This window comes from Solanum pennellii, chromosome 1 (genome assembly GCF_001406875.1).
Source record: "Solanum pennellii chromosome 1, SPENNV200".
NCBI lineage: Eukaryota > Viridiplantae > Streptophyta > Magnoliopsida > Solanales > Solanaceae > Solanum > Solanum pennellii.
In genome coordinates, this window is record NC_028637.1 from 54,889,161 (window position 1) to 54,910,040 (window position 20,880).

Here is a 20,880-nt window from a genome sequence, read left to right on the forward strand (position 1 = left end):
ATATATATATATATATATATATGAAGTAATGTTCTAGCATATGAAGTGCTATGAAAAGTTTTAAATTTTTTGCTAAATTTACCTATGATAATGTGATGAATGATAACTATGGGCTTGTATAAGACCTCCAAGAGGTCAAGTACGTCATGTTACTTCTAGGGGGGGTGCTCCTCAGATGTAACAAACGTGGTATCAGAGCATGAGGTTTATGAAAGTGGTTTTAGGTTCTTAAAGTCTCATATTGCCACGTCTAGTAGATTCTCGATCATCAGTGTGAATCGCGACACATCTATGAGAGAGATAGGCTATAGGACGATAGAGTTACCCTTTTTCACAATTCTCATGCCGTGCCATAAAACTTAACTATATAATATCTCTCTTATGTTTTCTTGTCTGGTGGTTTTTTAGATATAATTGCTTGGATGAGATGGTATCTATATGTTTCAGGGAGAAAAGGTGAGTTTTGATGTTTATCTTGGTTTTATGGTTTCATGAGTATGTGTGAAGGTGAATTTTGCAATGATATGTTGGTATTATGTCCCTTGTGTCTATATGTGAGACCTATGTGAAATAGCATGTTGTGTTGGAAATTATATGTTATGATATGGTTAAAGCATGCTAGGAGTTGTTATGGTGAAAGTGAGTTTCTTTTTGAATGGTATGCTACTACATAGTTTCTGGATGATGGCAGCCTCATGACATGATTTGAGCTTGAAATGCTTTAGGAATATGTTAAATGTTAAAGATACATGTTGCCTAAGTGTATGTGTATAATGTTTCAAATGTTTCCCTTCTTTATATGTGTGAACCTTCATGATTGTTTTGTATGGATTGAAGTCTTTGTATAGGCTTGATCATAGAAGCAATAATAGCATGTTGTCCTTGTAGGGTGACGATGTGGGTTTGATTGACCTAGAAGTCACCTTACTGTTAGGTTGAATGAAAAGGAAGAGTCCCTTGTTGTTTTCCCCTAATGTTGTATGACCATGGTGTCTATTGTATTGTTGAAAACCTTATCTAGTTGGGTAGTATGACTTAACTTGATGATTGGGAGATAAGTTGCCTAAGATGGTAAGGTTTAGAATGCCTTGGTTGACTTACTGTAATTCCTTTTAAATGTGGTAATCACTTTTTAGTGATGAAAATGAAGGTTGATAAGTTAAGATCCTCTTGAGGTTGGGTTAAGTTGCTCTTAAATTGGGGTTAACCTAAGTGGGGGATGGTGATGTGATTAATAAGGTTGTAGATATTTCTACCTTGTCCTTCTATTCTTACTTGAGCTTGAATCTAAATTTTTTTAGTAAGCTTCTTTATGATAGAAGTCTTGTTTAAAGTATGAATTGCATGACCTCTATATGTTTGGTATGTTTTGATTGACACTATCTTCAGAGTATTTTGAAGATCTAAAGTACTTGAAATGAAATTTTGATTAAATTCATGGTTTTCTCATGTTGATTGTGCATCTTGATATGCTAGCTGTGCATTTGGCTTCATGAGTTAAGGTAATAATCATGTTTGAAGTCACTTTTGATATGTAAGGTTTAGCTTTATAATGAGAAATTGAGCCTCTTTAAAATGAAATATGTTGAGTCTCTTGAAATCTATGTTACTTGTATGGTTCAGAAAGCATGATTGTAGGTTTAGTCTTTAAAAAGTGAAGGTGTGTTAGCTATTATCCTTGTGTGTGCCTATGAATTGTAAGACTTTCCCAGATGATCCTTACTGTGAAGGCTATTGCTATGTTAGAAATGGATTTTGTGAAATGGCTTCCTATTTGTTGTGATGTATTTGATCTGACTTACCATTATTGACTTCACTAGGAAGGATGTTTGAGCATACCATGATTAAAAAGTTGACAAATTCTCATGTTACAGTAAAGATGACCTTTGTTCAATTGCTTGGGTATGAACTAATGACACATGTAAGTGTGTTGAGGAGAAGGACATTCCTCCAGGGGAACAACTAACATGGTATGGTTGAGTATGACCCTCATAGCACTAGGTATAACTAATAAAGATCCTTGCTGATTTAGTTGACTCAAGTTTTTGTGAACTGAAGCATGAGTTCTTAATTAGTCTCTTGAGTGTTGTTGGAATCTGCCTAAGTGTGACTTAAAGATGGTTGGAAGATGAGCTCTTAATAAAAATGAAGTGTAATGACCATGTTATGATTAGGATAAGGATGTTCCTCCTATGAACATGATAAGAACCTATGTGCTTGATGCATTAAGGAGTGAGGGAATAAAAGTTTTGCTTGCTTGTGTTGCATTGAGTGCTAAATATTTTGAAGTTGTGTTTCTTGTAATTTTGAAGCATTAACTTATATATGATGATGTTATGAATGTTGTGAGCTGCTTAATGATTCATTGAAGTCCTTGTTGTGATTAAAGTTTTCTAAGTTTCGTTCAAGGACAAATGATCCCAAGTGGGGGATATTGTAAGACCCCCAAAATTAGTTAGGGTGTCTACAACCTCAATTGTTCCTATAAGCTTGTTAACATGTTAATTAAGTGTTTTAAAGTATTCTTGGGTGATTTGAATTCATTTGGAAGTCAAAAGTCTAGGGGCGACCAAGAGTTCGACGACTAGCCACCTAAGGGGCCTTATGTGTTTTTATGTGATTCTGTGTGTTTAATGAGCCTATGAAGTCTTAAAATGAGTGATAATGATGTTTATAAGAAGTTTATGAATTTCATGAAGTTTGAAGGTCAAATGTCGAAGAACGTCTAAGACGTTCAAAAGTTAGCCCTTGAGACGTTTATGTGTGTCTTGAGTGTGCCTTGCATGTTTGGATGTGTTTTACGGGTTAATTTTGGGTGAAAATTACATTGAAGGTATTCAACATGTTAAGGTATATATTCACGTTATGCCCGGGTACAACTTCCCAAGGTCCCCGCAAGAGTCCCTCAAAGAGAGACCCAAAGGCTGTCGAGACACTGCGTTGGCAGTGTCAATCCACTGAACCAAATGACACCCCGTTGGTGGACTGAAGTCCCTTCAATGGTTGTGTAGTAGATGTACACTTATACTTGATAAGGCTCAGCCAAAAGTCAACCCAAGACCTAATCGACGGAAGCCACAAACGGTCTGTCGATGGAGCTACTGGGCGTCGATTGTGGCCGTTGGTGCAGGCTGTGTCAAGCTGCCTGCACACTGTTCCATTAAAGGGTTGCATGGGAAATTCACCCCACGTGCTAACCTGACCCTACATCGTTTATTTGGTGATTTTTGTGTATATATAAGTGATCAAAAACGTAATCAACCCATTCCCAATCCAATTCACAGAAATTAGACTTTCCCTCCAAAATAGATTCTCTCTAGAAACCTCCATTGAAGGTGAAGATCAAGAACAAGTTGGATCTTTGATTCCCATGGATTCTTCATCAAGTTTTAGAGGTTTTATCCTACATTAAGGTATGGTGATCCTTCATCTCAAGTTATCCTTCCGTCCAGAGAGTTAATCTCAAAGTTTTCGAAGAGATTTCATGATCAAACTTCTTCTTCTTTAAATTAGCCATGGTTATTTTTTCTAAAAACGTTTTCAAATTCTTAATCATGATGAATTGATGATAGTTTACTAGTTTTAACGTAAATTTCAATCCAATTGCACTGTGAACCCATGTCCGTTTCCAAATTCGATTTAGCCCTTGCATGGGCATTGTCTTCGCGGCTTGTTATTGGTTGAATTTTTATTCTATTATGTTGAATTGTTCATGTCTACTGTTATTTAAGTATAATTATGATGAATTGTTGATGAATGATCCATGTGGATCAATGTATGAAGATTTGAACAAAGCTAGCTTATATCTCAATGTGTTCAGTGTAACATTTCCTTTATAATGTATGAATGTGGAATTCAATTATGTTAAATTGATTTTTAACTACTGCCTATAATGTATATAGATTATGAATTTTATGTAATGGATCCAATGTGGATCAATGCTTGAGGATAAGATGGTATTGATTCATGTTCTCCTATCTTCTATAAATTGCTAATGTAGTTCTATGTATCTCGACTCCATGGTAATTGGTTCATGATTTTGTATAGGGTTAATTGTACTTTAGCTTTTGCCTATAATATATTATAATGATGAATTCTGTGTTGTTATCCAATGTGGATTGATGTTTGAAGACTTGATCTCTATTTCCACTCAGTTGTAATTCTGTGATGCTCACTGTAATCTCGATTTCTTGGCAATTGTAGTAGCATTTCGATTAAGTTATGGTATCTTTAACTAATGCCTTCGATGTGTATTATTGATTAATTGCGAGTATGATAAACTAATAATAAACGTGAGAAAGAATTGGTAAGGGATCAACTTTCCTTCACATTCCATAAATTGATGATGTAGTAGACATAATATGATCTCAATCTTGTTTTGATTGATGTATGATTTGCGATTATGTTAGTTAACTTTAGCTACTGTCTTATACTTGAATTTTTGATGAAAGAGTAGTAATGATTGATGATGACCAAAGGCTAAAGGATTGGTAAGAATTGCTCTACTCTTCTACTTCTCCACTTCTCTATAGTATTGTTGATGAAGCCTTGTATGACATTGTGTGGTATGGTCCATTTATGATGGTGGTGTTTACTTTATTTTCAATATATATGTGATGTGATCTGGCCTTGAAGGCAAATTATATTATGAATGTAATGTCAAGCCTCATGCCTATTTTCCTATTCTAGTTGTGATCTAGATTTTATGCTATTGCGTATGCATGTGTATGACTATGTTGGGGTTTGATTAGGTTTTCCTTATATGGGTAGAAATGGTTAATTTTCCCTTACTCATGTACCCCTGCGTGTGAATAGCTAAGGTTAGGAGTCTTGAATGTAATGTAAAACTTGTCTTGTTCTATGCTATTGTGTGTTGTGCGGTCTAGGCTTGATCGTGCATTGTGGTCCTAAGAGGATTGCTGCCTCAATGTGTTGTTGATAAATATTTTGCGATCATATTTACCAACGTACACCCACCCTCACTCTACATGCATGATTACTAGTAGTATAGGATCATAGTGTCTAATGAAAGGTTGTTCTCATATTCACTAGTGTCTACTACTATGCATGTTAAGCATATGTGCACGAAAGTATGATATGTTTCCTTAAATAGGATGATTTCATAGGTGTACTAGTATGGGTAAGGGTATGTGACCTTGTCAATGCATTGCACATGTGTGCCTTGATAGGATAGTTCCTAGGTTTGGTTTCTATGTATATGAAAATGAATGTATGGACGTGTTATGAATATGACTTACATGTTATGATGCTAGGTATATGATATGAAGAAGTATGAATGTGCATAGTGTCTTGGTGTTTATATGAAAGGACTACTCATATAGTTATACCTATGGACTTGTGCATTGTTATATGAACATATGTGACATCTATGTGTTATGTGAAAGGTTTACTCACATGTCAGTATACACATACATATATATGAAGATCTAGTCAACAGAGGGGCTTTGAAAGGTGTGATCATGTGTACCTAAAACTAGATAGGTGATTGAATGCTATAAGCATATAAGGAATCAATATCATAAGCCTTTGTTTTATGAAGTAAAGTAATAAAGGCTTTTTAATAAAGGGAACTTAGCTTAGCATCGAGTGAACTTGACAATGAGGTGTCTTGGATTCCCTTGGAGGAAGATTCACCATTGGTTCTCATAAAGTGTTGACTTTCCTTGGAGGAAGATTCACCATTGGGTTCCCATAAGGTTTGACTTCCCTTGGAGGAATATTCATCTATGGTTCCACATGAGGTGGTGGCTTCCCTTTGAGGAAGGTTAACCCATGTTTTCTCATGAGATGAGGCTCCAATGCCAATGAGCATGTTAAGGGTTATGTAAATTTCTTAGTTCCATAAACTTTGCTTGCCACATGGGATCTAGCAAGTGAATTACTAGTAAGCTAGCATGTGTTATTTTTTACCTTGGATAGGTAAGGACACCTTCCATTGGTGTAAGGATCTACAACACCAAATTCCATGTTTAGCACCCATGGTCTTAGTGTCGGTTAGGGCTATAGTTTCCCTAATGTAAAATGGATAATGTAAGAAAATGAATAAGACCCTAACTAGGATGATCTAAGGGAGGTTACTTAGGATAAATGGAAGTAATGAACCTACCTAGACATTGCACAAGTGGCTCCTTAGGGATTTCTAGGAAGGTGATCTAAGGTGTATGAGTACGGTTATGTCTTTATGCATGGCAGGTAGTGTTTGTCTACTTGTTATGAATATGTGCATGGTATGAGTATATATGATGTGGTCTTATTATTATATGCACTATTTGGTCTTAATGACTATGTGATGAAGGTTTTTGACATGAATGAAGTTGTCTTCATTTACTTGTTGATGTATGAATTGCATGGTAAGGCTTGTGCTTTCATGATAGGTCTACTAAGTATGTGGTAGGTTACAAGTCTTCACATGTAAATTGCACTAGTCGATTTATATTGGGATTATGAGTAAGGTCTCATAAGGTTCTTTGTGAAGTAAAATAAGTATATGTGCATAATGACTTAGAGTTTACTTTAAGGTTCTTATTGTTTTGACTTAAATGTGTCTATGTTGTACTATGCTTCTATGATGGTAGGTGATGGCTTATGTATGATGTATGGCTGATTCCTTGTGTCCTTAAAGTGATGCGTTGAACCAAGTATCACTAGAGGGATTACTTGGACGATTAAGGAGCTAAAAGAAGTTCACTGTAAAGAGGAAAAGTTCACTGTTAAGGCAAATAGCTCACTGTAAAGCGACCCTAAAAGTGGCTTAAATTCTATATGTTATTTTATATGATATTTGACTTTTGAATATGTCTGTATGAAGTATGTAAATGATATAAATGCTATTATATACAATTTTCATGAAGATTTACTCAAAAGAAGCATGAAGTATGATTTCAAGAAAATGTCCCTTTTAAGTGCATATTTTTGCATGGTTGTCATACTCAGTGCATTCTTTACTAACTCCATTCTTCTCAACTTTTTACACAAAGTGTAGGTTATGGATGCTAAAAAGGATGACTCTATGATTCAGGAGCTTGATATGTGATACCCAAGCTCAAGGAAAGGAATACTCAATTCCAAGGATTCCTAAGTCATGTCTTTACCGTAAAGTTCTTAAATATTGTACTTATGCATTATGTTATAAGGGCCATGTCCCTAAAATACTCTTATGATGTTGAGTCTAGGATGACTATATATATATATATATATATATATATATATATATGTATGTATGTATGTATGTATGTATAAAGTAATTTTCTAGCATATGAAGTACTACGAAAAGTTTTAAATTTTCTGCTAAATTTACCTATGATAATGCGATGAATGATAACTATGGGCTTGTATAAGACCTTCGAGATGTCAAGTCGCCATGTTACTTCTAGGAGGTGCTCCCCGGATGTGAAAATCTAAACCATCAAAGAACAATTAAGTTGTCGGTTAATCGTTTATCAACCTCTATTTGTTCAGTTATCGGGTTAGCAGTTAACATATCACACAATTTAAAAAAAAATAAAAATTCACAGGAAGAGTTGAAGACAATGTAATTGAACTAATTTACTCGATGTAATTATTTACTGCACATTGCAATTTGCTGCAAGAAAACTGGAAACATGAAACAGAGGCAAACCATTTTCTTTTCCAATTTATAATCACTTGTCACCATGATCTATATGACTAGAAAGTAGAAACAAAAAAAGAAACTTTTTTTTCCTAATCTAATCAGAATCCACACAACACTACTTTCTACTAGCCAACACTCAACACATCAACAATAACCGTATGGCGTAGCCGTCACCCAACTCTTAATACAATACAACACAAAAAGTCAACAACACTTGTATAGTTACAACTGAAAATTTAACACCAAACACTCAACACAACATCAAGCTAGCAACTCATAGTTTCATATCATCACACAAAATATTAATTCAATCATTTAATAGTTAATACCCAACAGACGAACACTCAACACAAGTACACAATGTCACAAAATCAATAGGCCAACCACCAATAGTCACAACAATCAACACTCAACATACAAAACTTAAATAGACTTCTCAACATAGATATGAAATATCATATTAAAATAACAGAATAAAACAACAACACTACAAGTTTCAGTCCTGCAACATTGCAGAAGTTAAAATGTAGTAGAACTTAACATTATATAACATAAAGTCACTTCCACCCTGCCATAGCTCACACAGACACAAACAAAAATTCAAAATAGTAGTCACACAGACTAAAAATTAAGTCCACACATAGTACTAGTAACTCGTATTCAAGTAAAAAAAAATAACTAGTCATCAATCCTTGAGAGTGAAAATTTTTGTTCCTGTTTTCCAAAAAGCGCTTAAGATGCCTCCTTAAGGAGGCAGTCCCAGTGTTGTGCGAATGGTAATAGGTAACACGACCATAATGAATACATTTACCATCCACGATCCATTTTTTTCATGTTTTTCATTGTGATTCCAAATAGGTGATCAAGCATTTGGACCACGAAGTCGAGGCATGATGAAATTTGATTAACAAAGAACAGAGAAAGTAATAGATATTTTAATGGTTAAAGTAAAAACGAATTCAAGATGAACTAAGAACACCAAGTTCTAGTGGGAACTTGGTTTACACAAATATTTGTAGTAACCATAATTTAACACTCATTAATAATGAAAAAAGATAAGTCAATCATATATCATAAAGACAAGATAAAACATGTATATAAAGTCCACCTCAATAGTAAGACATCTACCTTTATTCTCCTTTACTGGAGTTGGTGAAGGAAACCTTCAATTTTACATGACATCAATGCAAAGTTCTTTTCCATGTTTAGCCAAATCTAAAGAGAAATACGATAACAAGTCAAGGCTCAAAGCTTAAACAATAAAAGTATTAAATAAACTACTCAGAGTTTTACATCAATGAGGTTCTTTTTGTATGTTGTTCAAGACAATATGAATCTTCCTCAATATTTAAGGGTTGTGGCTCACTTCGAAGCCAATATTGAAGGCACACTAGAGTTTGTACAATTTAGGTGTCAATGAACTACTAAACAAATCAAGTATGCGCCCTCCGGTACTAAAAACACATTGAGACACTACACTTGAAACATGAATAACCAACACATATTGAGCCATTTCTGAAAGAGATGAAAATCTAGGTGAGTTAATTTTCCACCAAAGCAATAGATCAAAATCTAATTTTCCTGTTTTAGTACCTTCTTCAAGATATTTAACTAATTCTGAGTTTGAACTTTCTCCTCCATTTTCAGATTTAAATTTATTTAATTCCTCGAAAAAATTCCCAAATTCTCCTATTAATACAACCTTGAATAAGAAGTATCCATCTCAGTTGAAGAAAGTTGGACACTTTTTATCATTTGAATTAGGCTTTGCATACTGATTAAACAAACTACATGTACTTACACACACAAATTTCTATAGCAATCCCTTTTTCTTGAAGCATCTTAAGTGCAAAATAAGAGTGTTAAATTTGTGGCGAGGATCCAAAACACATGGTATGAAAAACATCTTATTCATTTTTTCAGTATTACCCCAATCTTTGTCAATTTTCTCCTTCATAGTTTCTGCCATTTTGGCCAAAACATGATCTTCATTTGATTTCAATTGATCAAGTAAATATGAACTGTTCAAATTTAAAGAAAATGAAAATTTGATGTAACATATCGTTATCTGGATATCATCAAAGTAAGACTAAAAAACATTTCATGAAATTTGTATTTGTCTTTACACTTTGCCAATTACTACTCAAAAGTGTACCTGTAGCATTTCATCCAGAATGTCAACAAACTTAAGATAAAGAGCCAAGCCAATATCACAATCGGCGTACTCTACTATTGAACTTTCATATTTAGTAACCCTTCTCAACATCATGTAGGTGAAATTCCACCTTGTATGAACATCCACGTATATAAAATTTTTAACAAGATTTTCATCGTCACAACATCCTTGAAACATTTTCCACTTAGTCGTAGATTTCCTAATGTATCTTACTGCTTGCCTAAATCATTAAAAAGACATATTTTCTTATTTTGTGCTATCTTGACCAATAAGATTCACAATATGAGCCAAACACCTTATATGAAGGTGATTACTATCCATTAGGCTGGTCCCCACTTAGTTAATTGCTTAGACAACTCAGTTATTGCCACACTATTTGAACCAACATTATCAAATCTAACAGTAAAAATCCGATGCAATCCCCCCTCATGTAAAACCTTACTAATAGACTTTCCAAGATCTTCACCTCTATGACTAGAAATTGGATAAGAGTTGATAATTCTTTTATGCAAAGTCCATTTTTATCAAACCAATAAGCTGTAATGACCATACTATTAATTATTTATATGGAAGTCCAAGTATCGGTGTCTAAAGACACCTTTTGTTGGGTTTTATTAAAACAACCATTATCTTATGTTCTTATTCATCAAAAAGATCAAAACAATCATGAGTCACATTGGTACGAGAAGGAATGTGGAAACAAGACTGCTACTTTCATGATTTGTGTAAAACCTTATTTTTCAATAAATCTAGAAGGAGGTTCATCAATAATTACCATACAACAGAAGGTTTAAATACACTCTTCCTGATAAAATTTCCATGGAACAACAACTACATCACCTTAGGTACACCCTATCACTGGTTGGAATGCTAAGGCATCTTCCGGCATTTAGTTATATTACTAAGCATTGAAATATGTCATGACCCAGGGTACCCCCTAAATATAATATGGCGTACAGAACCCCGAAGGACTCCATACAAGCCACTTAGCATATGATAACATGAGCAACAGAATTATAAAGTAAACGCATTTCAAGCCTAAAATTTTCATAAAAGGAACGCGGAAGTCTAGAAACTAAGTCTCAACATAGCCATCTATTACAATATCCTAAATGGAAAGGGACACATGCCATACGACATAGTCCAAAAAAGTAAATACAATAAATGAAACTACAATGTGAAAATATACGTCCTCGAATAATGAAAACTCACACAAGCTAGGAGAATAAACAAATTCAAGCTTTAGCCACAATGATGAACACATTGAAAACCATACACTATACTTGGGAAAAATATTGGAAAAGTAGGCGTTAGAACAAAAATTCACGAAGCATGATAGACATGCATAAAAAATTGCAAACATTCAAAAAGAGGCATTTTAGTTGAAAACATGCAATTTTCCATGTTTAAACATCATTATGAAAAAATGGAAAAGAATAAGCCATAAGCATAATGAACATATAGATTAACATAACATAAGATAAACATATTATAAGTACCCTCAAAGCATACTTGTGAAATGCATGAATAAGACCATATAATCTCACCCATACTAAGTATAGCTTCAAGAGTAACCATGGTTCATAATTCATATTCTTGTTCATATTGTTATTTTTGGGAGATAAGCCTTAATTAACATAGACTATGTGAGATAAACATGGAATCCAATGCCTACCCCACACTGAAAGGAGGTGTCCTACTTACCTCGGGTAGAACCATTCTCTTAGCTTAAGTGGATTCACTAGCTAAATGCCTATGAGGGCACATAGTTTATGGGATAAGGAGACCGCCACTAGAAACCAAACTCAACTAAGGTAGACGGTTTCCATATCATGAGACATACTTTTAAAACCCAGACTCAACTAGAGTATAAGGAACCCATTTGGAAAGCCAGACTCAACTACTGTAAAAGTTTTCATCTAATATACAATTTCCACTCCGTACTAAGAATTAATTCCCACAATTACATAATAAGTCTTGACTTAATCTCATATTCATGGAATATTGTCTTGACACTCAATCCAACATAATTCATATGATAACTCAGATTCAATAGGTGAGAATAACCTTTCAACCTTAGAATTGTCATATTGTGAGAAAACCTTTCAGATTATATCATATTCATACATAGGTGTGTAAGTGAGAACATCCTTTCAACAATACACAAAAATATCATAATCATAATCACTTTACTCTCAAAGTGTTCTTAAAGCATAGACATAACTTCATAAAACATACATAATATCATATCTTGCCTTTTCAAGTGTCTAAGCTCATATCAAATCAGCACATGTAGAATTACTACATTAGACATGGATATAATCATAATTCAAGTAATCAATTCACTACATGCATAATCCCAAAATACACTTGTATCATCAAAAAACCCACATCTCATACTTGTGGGGAATTCATGTATTCTTGGGGAATTCAAAATAAAACCATAGGAAATCATACCATATAAATCATACATATATACATAATATAACATAATTCAATCATTATAAATGATTTTGAAAAAAATACATGAGTTTGGAGGCAAACCCTAACTTTTGGAATTTCTATATTTGAAATTGGGTTTTTTTCTGAAGGGGCTCCATGTATGAAGGTCTACAATACCTAAGCTATGAAATCCAACGAATTGGAGTAGAAAAACTTGCTTCTTGAACCCTAGTTCCAACTTCTTTCTTCATCTTCTTCTTCTTCCTTGAGGTTCTAGAGAGAGAGTATTTGGAGAAAAAGTTGGTTTTGATTTGGGATTTTGAAATAGTGAGGAAGATTACATAACATAGTGGTCTAAAATCCTTTTACAGGTTCTTAAAAATAGGCTAAAACGATACTTTAGATCCACGAAATTCTGGGGGGTTCATGTAACACTCTGGAAGTCCATGACTTAGTCTAGAGCCTCCGTTGAATAACTAAGCCTTAAAACATGTTTGTAAGTTTAAACAAAGGCAATAAACTTAGTTAGGAAGTGTTAGAATGAAAACGTCAGGGGACGATCATGACGTCCAAAGATTTGTGGAAAATGAACTAGTGTGCCTTCATGTGTTTTAAGGGGTTCTAAGAGTCAAAATTAAGTCAAATTTGGTGAAAAGGTTTAGAATATATGTTAGATTGTGTTTAGGATCGAAAATTCCGCGTACAAATCCCCAAGGACCAACTTAAGGGTCCTTGAAGAGGACCCTAAGCGTTGACCCTAAAAGTTATCAAATAACAGTTGGCAAATGACGGAGCAGGGGATGAGTCATCGATGGGTCAACAAACCGTAAATGGTGCTCTTGGGTGGGGACTTCGTCAAATCCCAATAAGGCTCCAAAGTTGTGTATCTGACTAAAACTATGGACTACCCATACGGTTCGTGGTCTAGTCGCCGGACCGTTGGCGTGGAGTCATCGATTGGGGCCATGCTTCACTGACTATTTCCGGTCAAGGTTAGGCTAGTTAGTTAATTAGTTAATAAATTAATTAGGGGTTAAAGGGTGTTAAATTAAGTAAGTTAGGGACTATAAAAGAGTTGGACTTCATTAAACTAATTCATCACTTCATTATTTTCCAAGCCCAAGTCTCTCCAACTTCTCTCTACTTTCTCTCGCTACCCAAAGAATCCCATTGAAGACCAAGGTTCAAGCTTAATTAGGTCTTAAATACTCAACTTTTCTTTCATAATTATTCAAGGAATCTTAAGGTATGGAAGCTATTCACTCTTGATATTCTCTTTCGCCAAGAAGCTCTTCAAAATTGGTTTACAAAGATGTCTAAAGTCATTGTTTTCATCCAATTTCGTGGGTTCCCATTAAAATTGATTTAATGTTGAATTTTGTTGATTAATATTTATATATTATTATTTTTTTGGTTAATTTTTGTAATTCCTTTGAATTTGACCTAGTTTCTCTGCAAGATCCATGATTGTCCCTTTTCCTTAACCCTAGGTTATGAATTAAGTTAATTGGTGATTAGGAATGATGAAATTGATTTAGTTCTTGTACAATTTACTATTATATGGTTATTTTGAGTAAATTATGGATATATATTGTGATATTGATGATGAAGTCTTGAAGGAGGCTTGGAAGCTATTGGTAAGATCTTTATGACTATGAGTTCTTTACTTCAATAATGATGGCTTATTCTTGATGATGATGTTCAATTGAAGTATGATTATGTGGATAGAAAAGGAACATGATGATATGATGAATACGATAGCATGGTATGAATATGTTGAATGTGAGATCATGGTAAGTGTATGATGATGCAAGATTGAAGGTGATCCTATTTTAGGCCTATTATTATGACTATGATGTGTTGATCTAATGATGGTTTTTGATGGAAGGAAGTTATCATTATAAACCAATGAGATAATTACATGATCATACAAGGGTTTAGTATCCTATGGCCTATATTAATATATGATTTAGAAAGTCTTAAAGGCATCTCAAACAGTGACTTTCGCTTAACACCGACTAACTAGATATGAGAGGTTTCCCTTCTGAATGAGGGAAGATTGGTTCACAATGATTCTCATGAGATAGAGACTGCCATGCAATGTGAATACATGAGTTTCACTACATATCTCCTAGTTCTTTAACTATGTTGCACCCAGAGGAAAACTCGCTAGTGGATTCACTTAGAGTGCTATGTTCATGTTTTGGTTCTAACTTCGCACGTACATCACCTTCTTTCGATGTATGGTTTCATGAAACCAGATTCCATGTTAAAGCTCACATTGTATATTGTCGGTTAAGGCGATTGTTCCTGAAAGTAAAATGATTGAATGAAAGTAATAAAGTGAACACGAACTAGTGTGACTTAAGGGGTTCTACTTAGTATAGGTAAGGGTAGTGGACTTTACCTATGCATTGCACAAGTTGACCTTGAGGTGAGTACTACGGGGATGTTCTCATGTATTTATCTTATGAATAAAATGCATATGTTGAATTTACATGTTGATGATCTTATATGATGTTGAATTCATTGGTGAACATGATATTGGTATAAATTGGTATGTAGGATGATGACTATGCATGATATGATGTTATATGAAGTATAGGCATTGTTTATGGTCTATTTTTCTAGTTTATTTGATTATGTGGGGTTTTGGGGCTTCACATGAGCATTGCACTTGTAAGCTTCGGATGAGATCGTGAGTAAGGGTCTTGTATGCAATGATGTCATGAACTCTAGAACATGAATTCTTGTTATAACCTTATGATGACGCTATTCATGTTGATATGACTTTAAGCTAATTTTCTTCTTGTATATGATTAGGAATTTCTCTTAAGTGATGTCATGATTATGGACTTGTTATGCTCTTATGTGTGCGTAAAGGCTTTCAAAGTGACTTAGCATGGTTTTGAACAAAATGTCCCTTAGTGTATGATTTCTATGGTTTTACTTGCATATATTTCCATTTAGTACATGTGGTTTGTACTAACCAATATTCTTTATATTTATACAAATATGTAGGTTTGGGCCATGGAAGAGCTTTCTAGGACATTTGGAAGGAAGACTTAATAATATTTCCCAAGTTGATGGTGAGTCCTCAAGTTCGAAGATGATGCCACTTTCAATCTTCATTTGTATTGACTATGTAGAAAGACACTTGTTCTTTCCTTATAATTGAGACTTTGTTGTAAGCCTATATGTGGCATATTGCACTAGTGTAAGGGCTATGTGCAAACATTGTAATTCTCTATTAGATGGTTTATATGTGAGACAAATATTTGACTATCTTATGAATTTGATATATTGCATAAATGAGAAGTCTATGTACACTTCATAAACGAGGAGTCTATGTAAACTCTATATATGATAAGTGAGATGTCGAAGTACACTTCACTATGTAAAAGTTCTAAATTTTCATCATTATATGTACCTATGATATGATATGATATATGCTAAGGGATCGTCTAAGGCCTCTTCAAGGATGAAGACACTGGTTACATTAGGGAGTGCTCCCCAGTCGTGACAAACTTGGTAACAGAGCTGTAACACCCTTATAATGAATTAGGATTAACTAGAACTTCATTTGGTATTTGAGCGCTTTTAACTAGCTTAATTAAGTTAAGTTGAGTTTTAAGTCAATCTGGATGAGTTTGAAGTCAAACATTAAGGAACGACCAAGGTGTTAGACGAGTAGTCCCTTATGTGCTTGCATGTGTTCTAGCGTGCATTTGCATGTGTCATGACTTATAAGATATATGTGCATGGTTAGGGGCTTAACGTCCGAGTATGACTCTACCTAGGACCCACAAGGGGCCATAGAGAAGGACCCCAATTCAAAAGGCAGAAACTGCCAGGCAGTGTCTAATAACGGGGACTGCAAGGACTCTAAGAGCTACAGGTTGTAAAGTTGCAGATCCAAACGATGGACCCCTTTGATGAGGTGTCATTCAAACTACAGTCTGTCATTGTGGGCGTCTATGGGGGACTTGCACACTGCCTGCAATTTGGCCAATGCTTGGGATGTTTTGGGAAATTCACCCCAAGTTTTATAAACTAGCCACACAGTTATTTTAATTGTATTTCGGTAATTTAAGACTATTAAAATGATTTAACTCTCATTTAGACCCTAACACCTAAATCAAAACCCTTTCCTTACCAAGCTTATGTGTTGATTATGTGATGAACATGGCCTTGTCGGCATTATTATGTAAATTGTAGGAGTATCATGAAAGGGATTATATGATGGTGTAGTGTATATATGGTTATGTGAAGTAAGGCGATCTTGTATAATGTGAAGATATGAAGTGAAGTTACTCTTGTAATGCTTAGGTGATCTGTATGACTGCTGATGTTATGATTCTTCTTTAAGTGATGGTATAGGATGATAAGAGGTCTGAGAAGTGTCTTATATAATAGTGTTATGTATGAATGTGTGAGATTAAAATATGTTGTCCTTAAATTATTATATGTGACTATAGTGGACTATGATGAATCTCTGTATGTCTTGATGTGGTATCTTGTGTGGTAGACTTAGTGTCCCTACTTGGTCCTTGAATGATATTGTATAACTGACAAGATGAATGTTGTGTCTTGATTTAATAGACCTAAGTCCCTATTCTTGATGCATGAAACATATGTAAATATGTGATTACTTTACTTGGTAGGCTAATTCACCCTTGTCATGTATGTGTATGAATGATTGGTATATGACCTTGAACAAGTAAAGAAGGTCAATGACTTGGAACATTCAATATAGAATGAAGGTTATGATATCGTTAAAGTTGAAAGCCGTAATGGTATCCTTCTCATGTGAATGATGGACTTAGGGATATGTTGGATGGAACGACATGAAACCATCTCTAAGAAAGTCATTGAGCTATCCTTATTGACTATTCAGTGGAAACCCTAGTGGACCTACCTTTGGTAAGGTTTATTATGATTTGGTAGTGACTAAGATATGGTACATTTTCATATTCCCTTATGTTATTGAACTTACTGAATGAGAACATGGCTAGCACCGAGTGAATATGCTTGGGGAGTGGCTCTACTTAAGTCAAGATTAGAGTACAAAGAAACTCTTGATATTTCTTAACCATGTGCGTACATGGAATGTGTCATAGTTTACCCTTGGAAAGTAGAACACCCTCCATTGGAGTTGGGTAGACTCCAGATTCCATGACTAGCTAGTATGATCTATGTCGGTTAATGCCTATTCTCATAACGTGGGATTCATTGTAGTGTTAGATAAGTTCTACAACATGTAGGTAGTGGAATGGGACGCTATCTATACATGGAACGAGTAGGCTTTGAAGATGCCAGGATAAGAATTCCCTAGGTATTTCTAAGACCAATATGTGAAGTCCTCTAAATGTATGGTTTTCTCTCAAAATGGTTTTAATGAAAATATGGTTTCTTAATGAAGTATGTTTTATAAAGTTACTTATCTAGGGTATCTTTGAGGATTGCATAGGTAGGCTTGAAGAGGGTGTATGGATGGTCTCTTCATGTTTTACTTAGGTGAGTCTTAGAGTGAACCTTCGGTAGGGAGTCTAAGTGATGTAAATTCTTATCTTGTGGAATATGAACTTTGTTATGTGATGAAATGGAATAAGTCACTTTAGGTAGTCTTAAGGATCACCTAGGTGTGTGTGAAGGGGTTGTATGGGCAGCCGCTTCATATTTTACGTAGGTGGGTCATAGGATAACCTTTAGTAGGGGGACTATGTAATATGGTTATGTGATTGATGTTACTTGGAAATATTCTATATGTGATTTTTGACTTGGATTATGTCTCTTTTAACTCTTTTATTACGGTTTTTCTTTATAAAAGTGTCATGAAAGCATGTTTCTATACTAAATGTCTCTTTTTCATGATTTTTGCATGAATTCCATAATTAGTTCATTAAATGTGCTAACTCCTTCTTTTACTTTTTGACTAAAGTGTAGGGAATGGGAAGTCTTGATATGCCATGGATGATGGATAGGCTTCTAAGGGTTGAAGATGAACTATTGGTGAGCCCTCATCGATTTTAGGACAAGAAGCAGATGTTCCTTTTATGTATTTAGTCTTTATTTAAGTCTTGTATGGGATTATTCCCTATGTTGTACATTCAAAGTATTAGACGGTTTAAAGTTATATTGTAAGATAGATGTTTTTAAATATAGTCTTCAGCTTGGGTAATAATGAAAGTATTCTTCGTGTGTGAAGAAAGTTTTGAATTCTTATTTATTTTAGAGGGTATATTATGTGATGATTGATACGAGAGGCTTGTGTGAGACTTCTCTTTGTATCGTACGTCGGTAACGTCCACCTTTGGGTCGTTACAAGAGCATGAGGTTGAGTAGTCTTAGGAGTGATGTCTCTCTAAACCACGTCTACACATAGTCTTGTTCATGTGTGTGAAGCACGCCACACTTATGAATGCGAGTCTATGTGATGCTTAAGAGATTCTCACCTTTTTGGTATTCTTGAAAGTTGTGCCTCAAGAATGACAACTCTATGTGTCCTTTTTCTTCTAAACTTTTTATTGTGGTTATTGGCTGTGAATACTAAAAGGTCAGCCACAAGAACAGTTGAAGAGGAGATAGCTAATGCGGGATTTCCTCCGCAAGACAATCAAGCTCATCCTCAAGAACAAGCTCCTCAAGGGGACCAAGCTCCGATCAATCCTCCGGCCATGTCAGATGGAAAGATAAGGTTGAATTTCATCAACTTGGATCAAGATATGAGTACTCAAGATCAAGAGATAGCTACTCAAGTTCAAGCTATGGCGGCTTAAGCAAACAGGGAAGTTGGACCCCAGGTGAATCAAAATGCTAGTACCATGGCTTTTCGCTTGAGGGACTTTACAAGGATGAACCCTCCAATGTTCTTTGGGTCTAAAGTGAATGAAGACTCCCAAGACTTTTCTGATGAGGTCTACAAGATCTTATATGTTACGGGAGTGAGTTCTAATGAGAAAACCGAGCTAGACGCAAATCAACTCAAAGATGTTGCTCAAACATCGGTATACTCTATGGAGGGACAATAGGGCTGTAGAGTGGGTCTAATAAATTGGGACGTCTTTAGGAGGGCTTGTCTTGATATGTTCTTCCCAAGGGGTAAAAAAGAGAAAAAAATAGTAGAGTTCATCAACCTTCGTCATGGAGGTATGAATGTGCTAGAATATACCTCAAAATTCACTAAGTTGTCTAAGTATGCCTCTTCTTTTGGTGACCAATCCTAGAGATTAAATCACCCATTTTGTGAGGGGTGTGTTCAATGATCTTGTGGATGAGTGTCATTCGGTGATGATTTATGAAAACATGTACATTTCTCATTTGATGGTTCATGCTTGACAAGTTAAGAAGAGTAGGTTTAAGAGGAAGAATAGGGATGCTAAGAGGGAAATGTCTTATGAAGGAGGTACTTCTAAGGGCAAGTTTGAAATCCAAGACACGCCTAAGTTCAAGAAGAGATTCTCCAACTAAGATTCTACTAAATTTCCGATGGCTAGCAAGAATAGGGTGTCTAACCCTAGGTTCCAGGGGGAAGACGTGGAAATTCACTAAGTGAGAAACCTACTTGTACCAAATCTGGTAAAAAGCATATAGGTGAATGCTTAGTGAGAACGGGTAATTGCTTCGCCTGTGGAAAGAATGGCAATAAAGTGAGAGATTGTCCCGTGTTTAAGGATACGGGGAGGGAGAGTAATAAAGAAAAAGCAAGAGGTTCTAGTACCGATGCTTCTAAGAAGAATCACTTCTATGCTCTCCGCTCTAGGGGTGAACGAGAGGATTCTCACGATGTCGTCACAATATGTTCCAAATGTTCTCCATTAATGTCTATGCTTTACTAGATCTCGGTGCTACCTTATCTTTTGTAACTTCATTAGTAGCTAAAAAGTTTGACGTTCTACCCGATGTTTTGATTGAACCTTTTTTGGTTACTACCTCGGTGGGTGACTTCGTTGTGGCTAGAAAGATATGTAGGACTTTGATGACATATTGGGGATGGATTAGTTGCATTCTTTTTTTGCTTTTATTGATTGTAGAACAAGGGTAGTTAAGTTACAATTTCCTAATGATCTCGTCTTAGAATGGAAGGAGGGAAACTCAATCCCTAGAGATCAAATTATTTCATGTCTAATAGCTTGTAGGATGATTTCTAAGAGGTGTCTTTACCATATTGTGAGGGTCAAGGACCTTAAGTCTGAGGTTCCTCCTTTAGAGTCGGTACCCGTAGTGAAGGATTTTGCATAAGTCTTCCTCGATTACTTTCTCGGAATCCCTCCCAAACGGGAAATAGACTTCAACATAGACTTGTTGCCGGATCTGAAGCCTATTTCAATCCCTCCTTACTGGATGGCTCCGGACGAGTTGAAGGAACTAAAGCTTAAACTCAAAGATTTACTTGACAAAGGTTTCATACAACTTAGTATTTCCCTAGGGCCGATGTTGTTTGTAAAGAAGAAGGATTGATCCATTAGGATTTGCATTGATTACCGTCAACTAAATAAGGTCATCATAAAGAACAAGTATTCTCTCCCTAGGATCGACAATTTGTTTGATCAACTCCAAGGGGCAACTTATTTTTGAAAAATTGATTTGAGGTCGAGGTATCACCAACTTAGTGTTAGAGGTGAAGACA

At 35.2% G+C, this 20,880-nt stretch overlaps 1 protein-coding gene across 1 annotated transcript; it reads left to right on the forward strand.

The window, feature by feature from the left end:
- Positions 1-19,075: 19,075 nt before the first annotated feature.
- LOC107021382 lies at positions 19,076-20,089 on the forward strand. Its single transcript, XM_015222031.1, has 2 exons — positions 19,076-19,258; positions 19,772-20,089. The coding sequence occupies exons 1-2, from the start codon at positions 19,076-19,078 to the stop codon at positions 20,087-20,089; spliced, it is 501 nt and encodes a 166-aa protein (XP_015077517.1).
- Positions 20,090-20,880: the final 791 nt, after the last annotated feature.

Bases quoted from the DNA above. Each gene is read 5' to 3' on its own strand.
- LOC107021382 (XM_015222031.1), top strand. From the start codon at position 19,076: ATGGCTTTTCGCTTGAGGGACTTTACAAGGATGAACCCTCCAATGTTC. The intron at 19,259-19,771 runs GTATACTCTATG...GTCTAACCCTAG, and splicing joins AAGATGTTGCTCAAACATCG to GTTCCAGGGGGAAGACGTGG.